This window comes from Squalius cephalus, assembly GCF_949319135.1.
Source record: "Squalius cephalus genome assembly, chromosome: 22".
In the NCBI taxonomy this organism is placed as follows: domain Eukaryota; kingdom Metazoa; phylum Chordata; class Actinopteri; order Cypriniformes; family Leuciscidae; genus Squalius; species Squalius cephalus.
This window is the reverse complement of record NC_137143.1, coordinates 17,099,866-17,116,991: the sequence shown is the minus strand read 5'-3', so window position 1 is coordinate 17,116,991 and position 17,126 is coordinate 17,099,866. Positions and strand designations below refer to the sequence as shown.

Genomic DNA, 17,126 nt, shown 5'->3' with positions numbered 1-17,126 from the left:
TAGCCTATAGTAGTTGATAATAACATAGGCCTACCTAATGTTGCCTACGGACGGTAACAGTAGGCTACAGTAGTAACTTTTTACAGTCTATGAGTAGAACAGCTTTCTCAAGCAGTTTGTGATGCATTTTGGAAACAGGAGATGAGCCCCTGGTCTAATGCGCCACCTGGCTTGAGAAACCCGTTCTCAAAGACTTACTTTTATAGTCATTATTTGGGTAGCACACATATTCTGAATGCCTTCGGCAGAATTCAAATGAGCCATTTTAATCTAGATTAATCTAGATTAATTTCAAAATTAATCTAGATTAATCTAGATTAAAAAAATTAATCTATGCCCACCTCTAATTTAGACGTTTGCTTCCAAAATGTTTGTTTGTAGCAGCAAGAAAACTGATTTGCTGTCTACAACATGGAGTAACATCCGTGAATGTCATTCACAAATGTTACTAGGCAACCAGTAGTGGGAACTCCCATAGCGACCTCACCGCCAGCCACTGGCGACATGTAGCGACAAAGTCGCTGATAGTGTGAATGCAGCATCAGGCTATCATCGCTCTTCCCTCATGAGCTTTCTGACTTTTTGTTAGTAGCTTGTTATGTAGTGAACTACCTTTTCAAAAGAGAATAGCTTAACTTTGTAGTGATAACTGAATTTTAAAGTAGCCTCCCTTCACCAATAACAGCCTCATCAACTTAATTTGTATGATTTCAGATGATGCCTGGCAGTCTTCATTCTTCACATTGCTGAGTCACTCTAAAAGAATCTGAACATCAATGAGCTGTCTAAATCTTAAGGGAACAAAAGATCTCAAAGGTTTCAATTAGTCATGACACTTTGATCTCACTCAATTCATTATTCCTCATGAATTCTGTCATTTCATGTGCCTCTGAAACTTCTACCCCAACACAGCATAAGGAGAGAATGTCCCAACCACCAAGCACCCTTCATCTACTTGCCCCAGTCTCTATACACTAGTGTACAAACTCTGTTCTAAATTAGTTTCTTTTGATCTTTAAGACCTATATCTCAATGCTTGTATGCTTAAAATGTATTAGGGAAACATTATTATTATTATTATTATTATTGTGGAAACTTGTAGTACATTATAGAATCAGTCAACTGTCTAGACCAGGATAGATGGAAGAAACTCAAATATAAGACTTTAATCTTTTGAATGTTTTAATAAGATTGTTAACTTCTTTGTGGTCATTGCATTATTCTCATACTTACATTTGTTGATTAGTAGTTTTGTAGGATTTGTGGGGAAAAAAATAGGAAAATTGTAATAATATAAAAAAGGAATATGTATGTCTAACTGACTGGTTAGAAGAAGAAGAAGAAGAAAAAAAAACATAATTGTGTCTCTACGGTCACTTTTGATCAATTTAATCAATTTGATCTGAGGTTGGCGGTATCGCCGGCGATACCAGCTCGCTTTTTTTTATCAGTGTAAAAGAAACTCATAAATACTCTGTTGACTTTGATTTTCCATAGGAGTTTCATACATCAATCGATTCTGTTAAATGTGTATTATTTTTGTGTATACTCACAATAAAAACAAAGTGTTGTGCTTTTTGCCAAATAAAGAAAAATAAACGTGATGCGAGTTCTGCCTTCTCTCTGTCAGTGTAGTCCATTCTGAAACGCGTCCGAAAATTAACAATAACTCAGCGAATACTCAGTCAAACAGGCATACAGACACACAGGCATGAAGCTTGAATTCTCTTCTTTTAAATGAAGTAATTTATATAAAAAACAAATATTCTCATCTTGTGAAATCTGTATTAAAAGAGAGCGATTCCAGTCGAGCTCATTACAGCTGATTCAAATGTAATGTGACTCCGCCCACGGAGAGCGCACGCTATTCAAATGCAAATGGCTGAGGCAATCCGCGCAATCCTGTGAACGCCCCCATATCAGCTCGAGAAACAAGTTTATTCAGATCATTACTTGTCTACACCGTCTCGCAGCGCTGTGAGGAATAATAATAATGGAAAATGTACCTCAGAAGTGCGGGTATATCGAGGAGCGAGCTGAGGAATACAGTAGTAAGTTTTTTTCCTTCTCACGTGAATCGGGTTTCTGTTTATGAATGAATGAACGGCAGAGATGCGCGCTGTTTACCACAGCTCGCAAAAGACAGTTTAATGCATTCCTGCTGAATAAAAGTATAAATTTCTTGAAAAGCACACTGACCCCAAACTTTTGAATGATACAGTGTATGTAATTATGGTCAGGGAATTCTAGTTATGCCTCTACCCACTCTTGATTGAGTCGGTTTGAACATATTTACGCTGTATAAGTCATAATCAGTAATTATGTCCCCAATGAAATAAAATCTGACACGATCTGGTCCAGTCGCGCTGGCAAAGTCGATCGATCAGCTTGGTCATCTGCATTTTCCGGTTCAGATTCGGACTCGAATTGATAAGGTAGTACCCGACATTATCACCTGTCATTATTGCTTTGGGAGCTGATGTTTCAAATATGGGAGCGTGACATTTCCGTCACACGCTTAAAGGGACAGACAGTAAGTGGGATTTTCTCCCATCTAGTGGTGAAATTGTATTTTGCAATCAAATGAATAGTGCTCTCTAGCGCCTCGCATTTTCAAATGTGTGTTGCATCTACGGTAGCCATTATGTACCAAAAAGCTATGACAGGATGTCCTCTAATAGCACTTCATCGAGTTTTCCTTCGGGTGAACTGGTTTGTTATTTCAAACAAACTACAACTTGACACAACGAACAAACGAATGTTACAGTTTTGAACAAACAAAACTTACAACCTTGTTTATAGGGCCTTCTCTACTTTACTCAATAGTAGAGATACTACTTTGATACTATACCTTGAAATGTGCTGGGGTTTTTTTAATTTAATTTTTGATGTGCACAAATAAATGACAGGTACCATAAGATTTTCTTCTTCCTGTTCCTTTTTTTTTCTTCGTTCATGCATGTTACGAATGCATGAATGAATGAATGAAACATTTATGTATGACTTGAGCAATAAATAAATAAATAAATAAATAAATGTATCAATTTTCAATACCACAGGGAAAAACTTATAGGCCTACTGTCATATAGATATTTTTATCTATTATTTTCTTATTTTTTTTGTCCATCCATTTAAAATCTAGGAAATCATTACTTTCTTCTGAAGAGATTACTTTACATAATGACATATTCAATTAAGGCTTTTTATTCATATATAAACATTGCTCAATTACCATTGCAAATCTCACCTAAATGTTTGCTCACTCAGTGTATGGGATAATTATTGGGATAATAATTGGGATAATGTGATAATTATTGGGATAATTTTGTTATAATTGCACAAGATAGCTTGTTTTTACTATATTTTATGTAGCCTAATAATTTCACAGTAAATCTCCAAATTAATGTAGAAACATCATAAAGACAGTATATTTCAAATAATTGTTTAATGGCATATTTTTATGAATGAAGTGTTATTTGATTCTGATGTCACTGCTGCACTGTCACATGTGGATCCCACACGCGTCCCATTTTCTCACTACTCTTAATGTTCATTTAAGACTTTATTTAACTAATTTAAGACTGCTCTGATGAGGATACTCAAAGCTAATAAAGCACGAAAGAGAAGTCGAGTCTGGTGCGCGTCGTGTCAGCATCACAGGACAGCGCATTCTCTTTTGTATTTTCTCGCTTGCATGGTTAGAAGCATTTGCATGAAGAAGAACGTGATTATATAATGTAACGCTAGCCAAAGGATGACAGAAAAAAATGCTGCTTTAATTGCGTTAAATATTTTTTACGTGTTAAAGGGTACATAACATGCACAGTTTCACCTAATCTCATGTTAATCTTGAGTACCTATAGAGTAGTAGTGCATCCTTAATATCTCAAAAAAGTGTTTAGTTTTATTATATTTAGAAAAGAAAAATACAGCTTTCCGATTCTCTCCGGAAAAAGCCGAGGTCCTGGAGGCGGAGCTATAGAGTCAAGCGGTAGTTCTTGATTTCCAGCAAAAGACAGAAATCTGATCCAGTTGTACTTACATGAATGGGGTCTTTTATCACTGGGACCGCTCCACGTTTTAATAGCAAACGATTTGCAAATCCAGCGTCGACCTGAGCCTTGTTAATAAAACATTCGTCACTGAAACGACCAGAACACACAACCGCACTTCCTACACTCCGTTGCTGCTCCGGAAAAACAAACTGCATCCACTGTTCCTGTAACACTGGGTTCTTTGGAAAACTGAACACGGTAAGCTTTCCCTCACATCCAAATACACACTTTTTTGGAGACATTCTTGAACAAATCCTATGCAGCGCTGCCGATGATTTCCTGTTGAAGCGCGTTGATGTGCGCGGTCTCGCTCTCCTCTAGTCGACGTGCGCGCGGGCGAGCTTTTCCGGGAGAAATGCTCATATAAGGAGTTGCACTCTGATCTACGTCATTAGATCCACGATCTAAAAAAAACCAGCCGAAACTTGTACCAACCCGGAAGTAAGATTTTCAGCATAGAAATTCTCCGTTATTCGTCCAAAATATTTTTTTAAAACTTTGCCCATGTTTAGCATGAGAATCTATCTCTTTAACACTGTAAACAACTCTGAATACATGAAACACCATTGTACCCCCCCTTTAAAGTGAAAAACATTAATCGCACGGTTCGCACCGCACGCGTTGCGTTGACAGCAGCACGGACATAACCGATGTGTTTATGTGAATACGCGGCAAGACGGACGTTGTGACAATGTTTTCGTGTGTATTTGACTGTAAGCGCATCAATGAAAAATAGGCAGCTTTATGTGGACGCACTGGGAATAAGGCACGGGAATAAAATCACACGCAAGCGCAACCTCCGCAATTCAACGCCGAAAACTTATGATTTGCATTTTTATTATAAATTTATGCGCATTATTTGTTGTTATTAGAGACTTCCGACGATCCGAGATTGATGGTAAAAATTGTTTTTTTACACAGCACCCCTGCTCTCGCCAGAAGCACCCCAGGGTGCCGCGTCACCCCGCTGGGAAACGCTGGTCTATATAGGCTAATAAAAAAATAAAAATAAAAAGCCTGTAATTAAGACCTTAACATTGACTTACCTGTCGAGAAGAAAGCAGGCAACTTCAGCGTCTCTTTTGAAAGCTTTCTCCTGCATTAGCTATCCCGACATTATAATAACCCTTGTTTTTGTAATCTCCGATCACGTTTCCTTTTACGGTCTTATTGTGGACTTTTTCGACGAAGAGGACTCGTTATCCTGTGACTTAACCGTGAAGTGCAGCCTTTTAAACTTGCCGGGGCAGTGACAAAAGCGCCTCTCACTGCTCTGCTCCGTTTCTGCTGGTTTCAGTCACGTGACGCGGGCTCTGAACGAAACGCGTTGTGGAAACGTGTTGGCCTAGTACTTTTTGTCCCTCTCTGCTATTATAGTTTTTCAAGATGGCGGAACTACATGGAAGCCTCCGTGGACTTACCCGTCCTATGTATATAAAGATAATAAATTCTTCGTTTACGAGGATAAGTCAGATCATTGGCAGAGGTATTTGTACACCATTGAGGACATATTTATGAATAAAAATATTGATTTTAGATAATAAAATACCTAAAAAGTTACTTATTGTCCCTTTAAGGTTTTTGGGCCAATCACAATGCACTGGATCGCTGGCCAATCAGAGCACACCACGCTTTTCAGAACGATGAGCTTTGTAAAAATCAACGCGTTTCAGAAAGGCAGGGCATAGAGGAGCAACAATAATGTATAGTATGTGAAAAATAATGACTTTTTTTAACCTAAAACCGCATAAACACGTTGCATTAAACCAAATACACAAAATAATGTTCTTTTTAGAACCATCATATGACCCTTTTAACTGACAAAGAAAGTCAGTACAATGACATCACAGGTTTTACCATAAGAGTGACATTTGGAGTAGACTTCATTCCTTCAAACTCCAAATTATACAGAACAGACTGAACAGAACTGTTATTTCTGTCAGGAAACAGCTGGGAGTGCCAATCACCAGTATGCAAAATAATAAGATAAAACAAATATTTAGGATTTTTTTTTTTCCTTTCCAAACAGTGACAGTGAAAATGACTTCACGAAGCATCTGTGGATGATGTGGGATTTTCTCAGGCATGCAATGCCGCTGCATCAATACAGTAAAACAAAAGATCGGACACAAGTGTTTGGTGCGTGTCTGATGAAATATCAATACTGCAAAGCATTAAGGGCTTTGCAGTCTGTCTTCATGTGGCAAGATTATGTGACAATTACATTTCTCACCTGTCCTCTTCTGTGCGTTCATGAATATTTAAACACAAATGCGCAACGCTCTAACGACGTTAGAGCAACGAGAATAGATTCAGAGGGGCAGCTTTGAATGTCTCTCTGCAGAGGTGAAACCTGCGAGCCACCGTATATAATAATTTTATGTTATTTGAATCTCTAAAATCCAGTTCTGCAAGTCTTTGGCTTTAATTTCCGAATGTTCTGTACATTTTCAGTCAAAAGCTCATTACTACCCCTGGGTTTCTTTTGCTCTGATGAAGTATAAAGTGTTTTCCGCTAGTGGGAATGTTCTCCATTTTTGTTCCCCCTAAAGATTTTTGTGAAAAATACCAGACTGATGGCCAGTCGGGTCTGAAGCTTATAATCCCATTTGATCTGAGCACCGGGTGAGCCGAGAAATGATTTGCACCAATTTGTATTTTACAAATGCAGAAATCAAGGTCATTCTTCCAACGCCCCGGTAAACTGTGATGGAAAGATCGATACGTCCACCCAAACAGATGATCTCTCCATAAATCATCTTTGGGAGGAGTGAGTGGTGACACAGAGCTGGCCCAGCCTGTAATGCTGAGTTACATCCTCAAACAAACTTCCAGAAAATTCCTGCCAGTTATAAATTGATGAGGAACACCATTTTATTTTATTTTATTTTTCTGTAAATTGTAAAATAACTTAAGAAAGGTGCATTCTTACCTTTGAGTTTGTTCTGAACATCCAGTGCGATATCCAAAGGGTAAAATGGAAGAACGGGATCCGTAGCAAGTCGCAGGACGGCCTCAGCTGTTATCTAAATCGGCAAAAGACAAAACGGTCCGTTAACAAGTCAGTTTGGATCCTTATTCTTTGAATAACATAAAAATGAAAAATCTTACATAAGAAGTACATTTATAAAGGTTACCATCAATGCTGTTGCAAAAAACATCTCAATAAAACACTCCTATTTAACTCAAACATCATCTAGCTTTTTCTTTTTAAAAATAAATGCTGTTCTACTCATCCTTCACTCCTGAAAACAATTATACAGCACATATGTTTCTTGAGCTACAAAACAGCCAATTAGAATTATTTCTAAAGGATCATGTGACACTGACAACTTTGCCATCAGAAGAATAGATTTTAAAACAGATTAAAACTAGACAACCGTTATTTTAAATTGTAATAATGTTACACAATATGTTTCACAATATTACTGTTTTAATTGATCAAATAAGTGCAGCCTTGTTGAGCATTAGTGAGTTTTTAAAAAAACATTTAAAAAAAAGAAGCAAAAATTGCAACTGAACTTGTTAGTCAGTGATCACAACATATCTTTATTTTATGGAAAAGGACACCTATGACAGGGAGAAAAAATCTGGAAAAAAAGTGTGGATGAGGGTGAAGTTGATCTGGTTACCTACAATAATTATGCAACTTAATCGAAGATACTATTAAATAATTTATTTATTCATTCATTAATTCATCTAGCCATCCACTTGGCTCACAAATCTGGCACTTTAGGCAAACTTTCTTATTCTTTTGTATGACATTGTTTTAGCAATGGACAAACGTCAGCAAACGTCATGTTTTAAGTGTTGAAATTGTCCGTGAGTGCTCGCAATGCTTCTTTCTAATAGGCTCAGATAACAAGAGCATTTTTTAAGCTGCCAGTCCTTCAAAGCTGAACTATAATTATTGGTTGCATTCTGTCTTATCTTTCTGCCTTTCCATTGATTTTCACTCCCTTGTTGGATTCCGTTGCTTTCAGCCCCCGACACTCCGCATTGGCATCTGATGGGTCATTGTAACTGCAGACAGCAAGATCCGTACTGAACTTTTCCTGCATCCACATTTGTCACGGATCAAACTTTATAGATTCTCCTGATGTCCTTTCATGTTCTGCATGAGGTTAACACACGGGCTGGGAGACTGCGCAGCATGAACACATACCAGCTGTGGTTTTATCACATGGTGTCTCTTCTGCCTGACTTCTCCTGAACTTTGTGAAATCTACAGTTTGCTGGCTGGCAATGTGGGGGTGATCTTCCTCTCGGGACGGACTTGAAAGTTCACCGTAATGCACGCCCCAAAGGAGGATTCAGTGTCTGACCACTGACCCTGCCTAAACGAATTAGCCCCAGGGCAGGAGTTTGCTGGCCTCCCAGGAGATCAGGATCTCATTCAGTGATAAAATATACAGCAAACACAGGTCAGCTCTTGTATAATACTATATTGCCGCTGTCAGGCAGAAACCTTGTATCTCCATATTTCGTTTCAAATGTCATTTTTTCGTAAATCATTACTTTTGTTCACCCTTTACATCTGTCTGTGGGTTTTGCAAATGTTTAACCAATCAAAAAGTATTAATAAGAACTTGGGACTAAACCTAGTAACTCCATTGGATCCTCAAACTGTCCATAAAACCTCATAACTCATAACTGTGAATGAAATGAACTGGTGCTTTGAAAAGCAATGCATTGAATTTTTAGTTATGTAAAATAAATAAGAGCTGTACAAGAGCACCCTGTGACTCTACAAAGGATAAGCGGTTTGAAGAAAGGATGGATGGATGGACGGATGGATGGATGAATAAATGGACAAGATCAAGGACTGGGTTTCTATTTTTTTAAATAAAGTTATCTTCAGTATATTGTTGTATACAGTTTATTAAGTGCACAATGTGTAGTGCAACTTTGTTTGATTTAAAAATGTTCCTACCAATGTTAAAGCCAAACTCTAAATGCTGAAACACCTGACATTTTCCATAACTGCAATACATCAAAATCGTATATTTTCTTGTTCTCCTATTTTCTTTTTTTTTCTAAACATATTTTTTGGTTTCTTATTAAAGCCCTAAAGTGTAAGTTGAAGTGATGTGGAATCAATCAGAGACTGAGAGATTCCAGCATTGATTTCAGCAGAGAGCGCATTAATCAGCACTGCAGAATGTGCCTGAACACAAAAGCGGAATTTTTATTTATAGCCTCATTTCTGGAGTTGCTCTTTAGTTCTTTTGCTCTCTCTTTCTATTGGGTGGCAGAAACTAATACCCAACACAAAAAAGGCCAAAGAGGCGAGAGAACTATCACACTTTCAGCTGATTCCAACAGATGAAACATACATATTTTGTATATAACACATCTACATTCTACAGTTGTTACAATTCTGATGTTTTTTCACTCCAGAATTTCATCATGTACAACATCAGTTGTTATCTGTCGACACTTTAAGGTGCTGAACAGATGCACATGTTAAGAAGGATGTTTGCTGCCAGTGACTTTACGTAACGAGAGAGAGAGAGAGAGAGAGAGAGAGAGAGAGAGAGAGAGAGAGAGAGAGAGAGAGAGAGAGAGAGAGAGAGAGAGAGAGATTGAATCACCTTTATTTACAACATGTAGGTTAAACCAGACTGTTTTACCACTGAACATATATATTCCACAATCTCAATTAAGGAGGAATAAAAAAATAAAAAAATAACAACAACAAAATGACAATATAACTTAAAAAGTCAACAGTAGATCCTCATTTTCATTAACTGTACATAACACTCCATTTATGGCCAAAGTATTCACAAACATTCGCAAGCACCCTACCAGTTTGTAATATGCATGTTCTATCCTGAGCCTTGAAGCAACCAAATCCTTGAACATCAACAAAGGATCTAATGTATCTAAAGCATCTTATTTTTCCTTGTTTTCCAAATAGCAAGTTTAGCAGTTCCAAACACAAAATTGAATATAAACCAAAATATTTTTACGACTAACAGAATATTTTTGGCCCAAAAATGAACAATTGATGAGATAGATCTTCACATAAAGATGATACCCATTGAAATAAAAACGAAAATAAATTACCCAAACGTACAAATTGCACAAAAAGATAAAAAAATGGTTTCATTTTCAGAACAAAACAGACAACCCACCCTTACATTAGGATTGATGTTCACCACATGTCTATTCGTAGCTACTGCACCATGTACAATCCTCCATTGTAAGTGTGGGATTACAAATTTAAGAATCTGTTTAAGATCTGCTGATCCTACATCCTCACATAACATCACATGAAAAACTAAGGTGAACTACACTGTATTGGGCATTCAAGGTGAACATGATGGCATCAATTTACTGATTAGATTCAATATAGTTTCCAGTCAGGGGTTTTTGTCAGTCTTTGATCTTCCTACTGAGAGTCAAACTTTGTGTGTATGTTTGCATAGTCTTAGTTCTACCAGAAAGACTCAGGGAGGCAAAATAACATGGAGGTGAATGTAGGCGTCAACATCTGCGAACTCAGACATGTGTAAGTACCGATCTTTTATACTAGAACACGATTGGATAGATGAGAAGGTAATAAGTGACGTAACAATTGAGTCTTCCCGGCAGAACTTACGCTAAAGCTTTCATTTGATGTTTGCAAAATGATGTTTATACAATTTGGGGGGTGTACCATTATCTTCACAGTCAGGGGTAATTGCCTGTATTGTCTTTGTTGATAAAAAGTCACTGATCAAAATGTAGCTCTCCAAGCACTATCAGTAAGCTGTTTAAAAAAAATTGAATAGATTTTATCCCAGTTTTCTCACCCAGGGTATCCAAACTGATGCTTAAAATGTGGCCAAGGTTTACACATCCAGCAGCTATCAGCCATGATGACAAATTGGCAGAGCATAAGTGTCTAGAAGAAAAAAAAAAACGTGGCTCTTCCATCGGCCAAAAGCCTGCATGTGTTCCAGCAGGTCTTGAGACAGAAAAAACATTCCAGGCTTCCATTACAGATCTGTAGAAGGAAGTCAAGTCTGTTACAGTTGTTTCGTTCAAATTCAATAAAAAGAGCTGCTTATGTCCCATGTTCAGGGCTTGACATTAACACCCGCCAACCCGCCAAATGCGGGTGGATTCTGCTCGTGGCGGGTAACATAGTCACTCCAACTAGCCATTTTGGCGGGTTGAATAATTGTCTTTTCAAAAGGCATCTGAAATAAGTGTGACACTACGACACTACAACTCCCATGGGTATTAGGGCTGTCAACGAATATTCTAAATTCGAATATATATTTGAATAGTTTTAAAAAACAGAATTTCGAAGGTGAAAATGAATATTCGAATGTGGAAAAACGCCCGCGGTAGCAGAGGCGCGGCTGTCTGCTTTGCGAGTGGGCGCGCTGCCTGAGGGGTCAGGGACAGGTAACAGGAAGAAGCGTTAACGCTAAACAGAAACATTACTAAAGTGTTACAGGCTACTGTACTGACTGAATAGATATTGCATGAATAAGGTAGGTTAGATACAGCAGTTTCATGCACTGCAGGCTTCCACTGGTTTGATTATTTACCGTTTCATGTCAAGGAAAAGTTCCATGTTTACCACAGCACAGCTCGCTCGGAGCGTTCAATGTCGGTTCTATATACTGTAAAACTTCAATTAATGTTAATAATATTTGTTTCAATCACTGAATGAAGCCTGCTATATTTGGGACAAGAGTCGCGACCTTAAAGGGGGGGTGAAATGCTATTTCATGCATACTGAGTTTTTTACACTGGTAAAGAGTTGGATTCCCATGCTAAACATGGACAAAGTTTCAAAAACTAAGTTGTACGTTTGAAGGAGTATTTTTGTTCCAAAAATACTCCTTCCGGTTTGTCACAAGTTTCGGAAAGTTTTTTTCGAGTATGGCTCTGTCTTACGTAAGATAGGGCGGAATTTCCTTATATGGGTCCTAAGGGCACTTCTCCGGTAAGATCGCGGCCGCGCGCGCACTCTTAGACCAGAGCAAGAGAGTGAAAGCAGTTCGCCATCAAAGCGCCCTGCCCGGCTTTTGGGAAGTCAATGTCACCAAAGAAGTGTGTTTTTGGTTGCCAGGGCAAGACAACCCTGCACAGATTCCCAAAGAACCCAGCGTTAAGGAACCCGTGGATGGAGTTTGTTTTCCTGAGCATAAACGGAGTTGTGTAGCTGTTTGTTCCCTGCATTTCGACGATGATTGTTTTATAAACAAAGCCCAGATCGTCTAATGCTTAAGGATCGAGCAGTCGCAATGATAAAGGTTTGCGGTCGTGCGTTGGAACCGGACGGTGAGTAACTGTTGAACAAATAATGTCTCTGTGTGTTGTCACTAGCTCGGTGCGTTAGCACAGCTAAGCTTCGCCCACACGGCCCGCCCCCAGCCGCTCGGTTTTTTCCGGAAAGACTCGGTACACCCTATCTTTCTTTGATTAATATAATAAAACAAAAGACTTTTTGGAGATATGAAGGATGCAATATTACTCTATAGGTACTCAAGATTAACAGGAGATTGAGTGAAAATGAGCATTTCACCCCCCCTTTAAATTGCTTGCACAAAACTCTTACATTTAAAAGGGTTGTAAATCTAGTTCAAGTCAATTTTAGCATGCCATAGTCAACTTTTATCAGGTAATTTCACAAGAACAAAAATGTGGCTAGTAAAAATGCTGTGTGGCTAGTAACTTTGGAAAACCACTAGCCACATTGGCTAGTGAGCAAAAAAGTTAAATGTCAAGCCCTGCCCATGTTGCCTGCTTTTCTCAAGAGTGCATCTGTAGTGTTATACCAAGCGATGTATTGATCAGCACTCAACATTTGCTTATATTTGTTGTTCATTTAAACCGTTATGAACCGCAGAGAGTGTGACCGCAAGACTTCCAAACGCGCGTCAACGCGTCTTTATATTGACTTCATTGAAATCACTTGCGCCAGATGCTCTATTCGCGTTTGGTGTGAACACAGCATGAAGGTGAGGGCGAGAGAGAGAAAGAGTGCCTGCGAGTGAGCAAGCGAGCGAGAGTGAGGTCTGCGTCTTGGCCATTAGTTGATTTACTTGTTTTTGTGTAGGTAATACGTTGTCAAATATGTTTAAACTTAAATAAACTACCTATACAAGTAGTTATGTCTCTTTGTATTAATTTGTCCTGTTATTGACGTAATGCGCGTCATTGACAAAATGCGCAACCAGATGTTCGAATAGTTCAAATATAGGCTATGTGGTTTTTTTTTTTAGAGGGAATATTCGAACGTCATTTTTGAGCAATTTTGACAGCCCTAATGAGTATTACATGCACACAGTGTTGCCTTGCGCTTGCGCACTAGTGACCGACAACACAGAAATGAAGAGACAGCTAGCTGCCCTGCTGGAGTTACGTCGTATGCCGGTGGAGCTACCTGTATTGTTATATATTTATGTAGTCTTGATTTGGGTGTGTACAGTGGTTTTACATTTAAAAGGGTTGTAAATCTAGTTCAAGTAAATTTTAGCATGCCATAGTCAACTTTTATCAGGTAATTTCACAAGAACAAAAATGTGGCTAGTAAAAATGCTGTGTGGCTAGTAACTTTGGAAAACCACTAGCCACATTGGCTAGTGAGCAAAAAAGTTAATGTCAAGCCCTGCCCATGTTGCCTGCTTTTCTCAAGAGTGCATCTGTAGTGTTATACCAAGTGATGCCATTGTTATACAGCAGTCTCTGAGCAGCTTGCAGACGAAACGCTACAAGTCTAGATCTGATATCTACAAGACCTTGCCCTGCTTCTTGCACTGGCAAAAAAGTAAAGCAGATTGGACCCAATGCTATTTGGGTCAGGCCAAATTTCTTTGACCTGACCAGAAAGACTCAGTCTTATCCCAGTTTATTTTTGCTGATGATGCCCTTTCATACATATCAAGTACTCTTTTATATCATTATTGTTATTGACAAAGACATCCCACAAATTACATCATCAGCATAAGCAGTAATTGAAGTACTTAAATGCTGAGGCATTGTGGGTATTGGTAAACCAGTTAGACTTTTCCTTATATTAAAAAGTAATGGTTCAATAGCAATACTGTACAATAGCCAAGGGCATCCTTGTCTAATGCCCCTTGAAACCACAATATGCAGACTTAGGCCACCCCTTACCTTAACCGAACAAAAAGCTCCAGTGTATAACAAACGTATCCATTTGATAAAATCCTGAACAAACACAAAAACAGCAAGCAGATTAAAAAGATATAATGATCAACCCGATCAAACGCTTTTTCCTAAAGCAATCAATCCTACCAAAATTAATATGACAAAACCAACTAAACTGATTTATTTTGAATGATCTAAATTAAATTATGTGCAAAAACATTTTTCTTCGCTTAAATTAAGGGTATAGTGCAGCAGATTAATGGCATATTTCGAGAGAATCGTTCAAATTGGTATAGAAGCATGAAATTTGGCACAGATACTCTCTAAGGGTCACTCTTTGGGAAAAAGGCGTTGGCCATCCAAAAATTCAACATGGCGGCCATTTTTTCAAGATGGCCGCTATTTCTGTCAAATGCTCATTATGTCAATCGTTCAAACAGTGATGTAGGCATAACATTTTGTGAAAATACTCTCTTCAGAATGTTTTTTTTGGAAAACTGTGTTTGTCCCTCAAAAATTCAAGATGGCAACCATTTTTCAAGATGGCAGCCATTTTTCAAGATGGCCGCCATTTTTCAAGATGGCCGCCATTTTTCTTGAATCCTTAATTTTTTTTTTTCAAATGGTGATGCTATCATGAAATTTGGTACAAATATTCTTAAAGGAACATTATCATGGAAAAAGATGTGTGCCACTCAAAAATTCAACATGGCGGCCATTTTTTCAAGATGGCCGCTATTTCTGTCAAATGCTCATTATGTCAATCGTTCAAACAGTGATGTAGGCATAACATTTTGTGAAAATACTCTCTTCAGAATGTTTTTTTTTGAAAACGGTGTTTGTCCCTCAAAAATTCAAGATGGCAACCATTTTTCAAGATGGCCGCCATTTTTCAAGATGGCCGCCATTTTTCTTGAATCCTTAATTTTGTTTTTTCAAATGGTGATGCTATCATGAAATTTGGTACAAATATTCTTAAAGGAACATTATCATGGAAAAAGATGTGTGCCACTCAAAAATTCAAGATGGCGACCATTTTCAAGATGGCCACCATTTCTGTCAGAGCTCAATTTAATGTGTTAAGGAAGGTTTTGTTTAATAGAGTGAACGTCATTACACAACCAGGGCACACTGGTGACTTCACTGCTGTGGAACTCAGCATGGGATTCAGTGTCAGCTGATCTAGTTTTACTTTCACTGTAGTTCTTGACTAGTAGTAATAGTATAGCTAAGTTTAGTGTCCCAAATGCTTTCTAACAGCCCCTCATCAATTAGCTAGTAATAGATGTTTTTAGATAGCCGCACCTGAATTGGCAGGTTGTGCCAGCGTGGGAGAGCCGAGCCAAGGGTAAGCGGGGCAATACATGACTTGTTCATGTATGCTTACCTGGAAGGTGTACAGATCACACGGGATTAAATGGCACTGGATGAATGATCGGGCTAGGTGTAGGTGACCCATACCTAGTTGTATCCCATACCTGAATGTGTACTATGTCTATGATTGAGGTGGTAAAAGGATAACCCCTCGGCCTTAATCAGACAACAAACCTCCAAAATGGCAAATGAAAATCCCATGTCAGCCAAGAGGCCAACTGATTGGATGAAATGTTGTCTTTGTCAGACAGACACAAAGGAACCCCTCCAATCACCACCTACCCATCGTTTCTCAACATGATGGCTATAAAATGATTGCCACCAACATTCCACTCTTTCACAAGATGAACAAAATGCCAATGACCCTGGACCTGGAACGACTGGATGAAGGTGGTGGTATAGAAGCTACTTTGAGAAGGAACCAAGCGAAGTATCACAATTGTCGACTTCGGTTCAACAACACAAAGTTACTTTGTGCCCAGAAGCAACAATCCGATGCTCAATGTAGTGAGACAGATGAAGGCCAAACAAAGCATCGCAGAACCATGATGCAGAAAAGTCTAGATGATCAGGTTTGCTTTTTTTGTGATAACATATCTCCTGAATCTGACCTACATCAGGTAATGACACTGCAACTGAATGACAGACTACATGAATGTGCACAAACACTGAATGATGCTAAATTATTGTCTCAACTAAGTGGTGCTGATGCCATTGCACAGGAGCTGAAATACCATCATTTGTGTCTCATTCATCTTTACAACAGAGAGAAACTCCACCTCAGAAGGCTTGAGAAAGAGTCACAGAGTGAAACAATTCAACCAGCCATCTTTCTTATGGCTCTTTCTGAACTGGTCACCTATATTGTTGAAACCAGTCTTAATTCTGATGGTCCTTCCGCCTTCCCTCTCGCAGATACAGTGGGGAGAACAAGTATTTGATACACTGCTGATTTTGCAGGTTTTCCCACTTACAATCTAAAACGTAATCTAAAACAAAAATCCAGAAAATTACATTGTATGATTTTTAAGTTATTAATTTGCATTTTATTGCAAGACATAAGTATTTGATACATCAGAAAAGCAGAACTTAATATTTGGTACAGAAACCTTTGTTTGCAATTACAGAGATCATACATTTCCAGTAGTTCTTGACCAGGTTTGCACACACTGCAGGGATTTTGGCCCACTCCTCCATACAGACCTTCTCCAGATCCTTCAGGTTTCTGGGCTGTCGCTGGGCAATACGGACTTTCAGCTCCTCCAAAGATCTTCTATTGGGTTCAAGTCTGGAGACTGGCTAGGCCACTCCAGAACCTTGAGATGCTTCTTACGGAGCCACTCCTTAGTTGCCCTGGCTGTGTGTTTCGGGTCGTTGTCATGCTGGAAGACCCAGCCACGACCCATCTTCAATGCTCTTACTAAGGGAAGGAGGTTGTTGGCCAAGATCTCGCGATACATGGCCCCATCCATCCTCCCCTCAATACGGTGCAGTCGGCCTGTCCCCTTTGCAGAAAAGCATCCCCAAAGAATGATGTTTCCACCTCCATGCTTCACGGTTGGGATGGTGTTCTTGGGGTTG

The 17,126-nt window shown here is 38.8% G+C and overlaps 1 protein-coding gene across 1 annotated transcript in view; it reads right to left on the bottom strand.

Annotated features, from left to right (window-relative positions):
* Window positions 1–17,126, bottom strand: part of naaladl2 (N-acetylated alpha-linked acidic dipeptidase like 2) — a 295,368-nt gene that overhangs the window by 27,019 nt on the left and 251,223 nt on the right. The window contains exon 12 of the mRNA XM_079856568.1: window positions 6,988–7,081. Within this exon, the coding sequence (XP_079712694.1) occupies window positions 6,988–7,081 (94 nt within the window). The remainder of the gene's footprint in view (window positions 1–6,987; window positions 7,082–17,126) is intronic.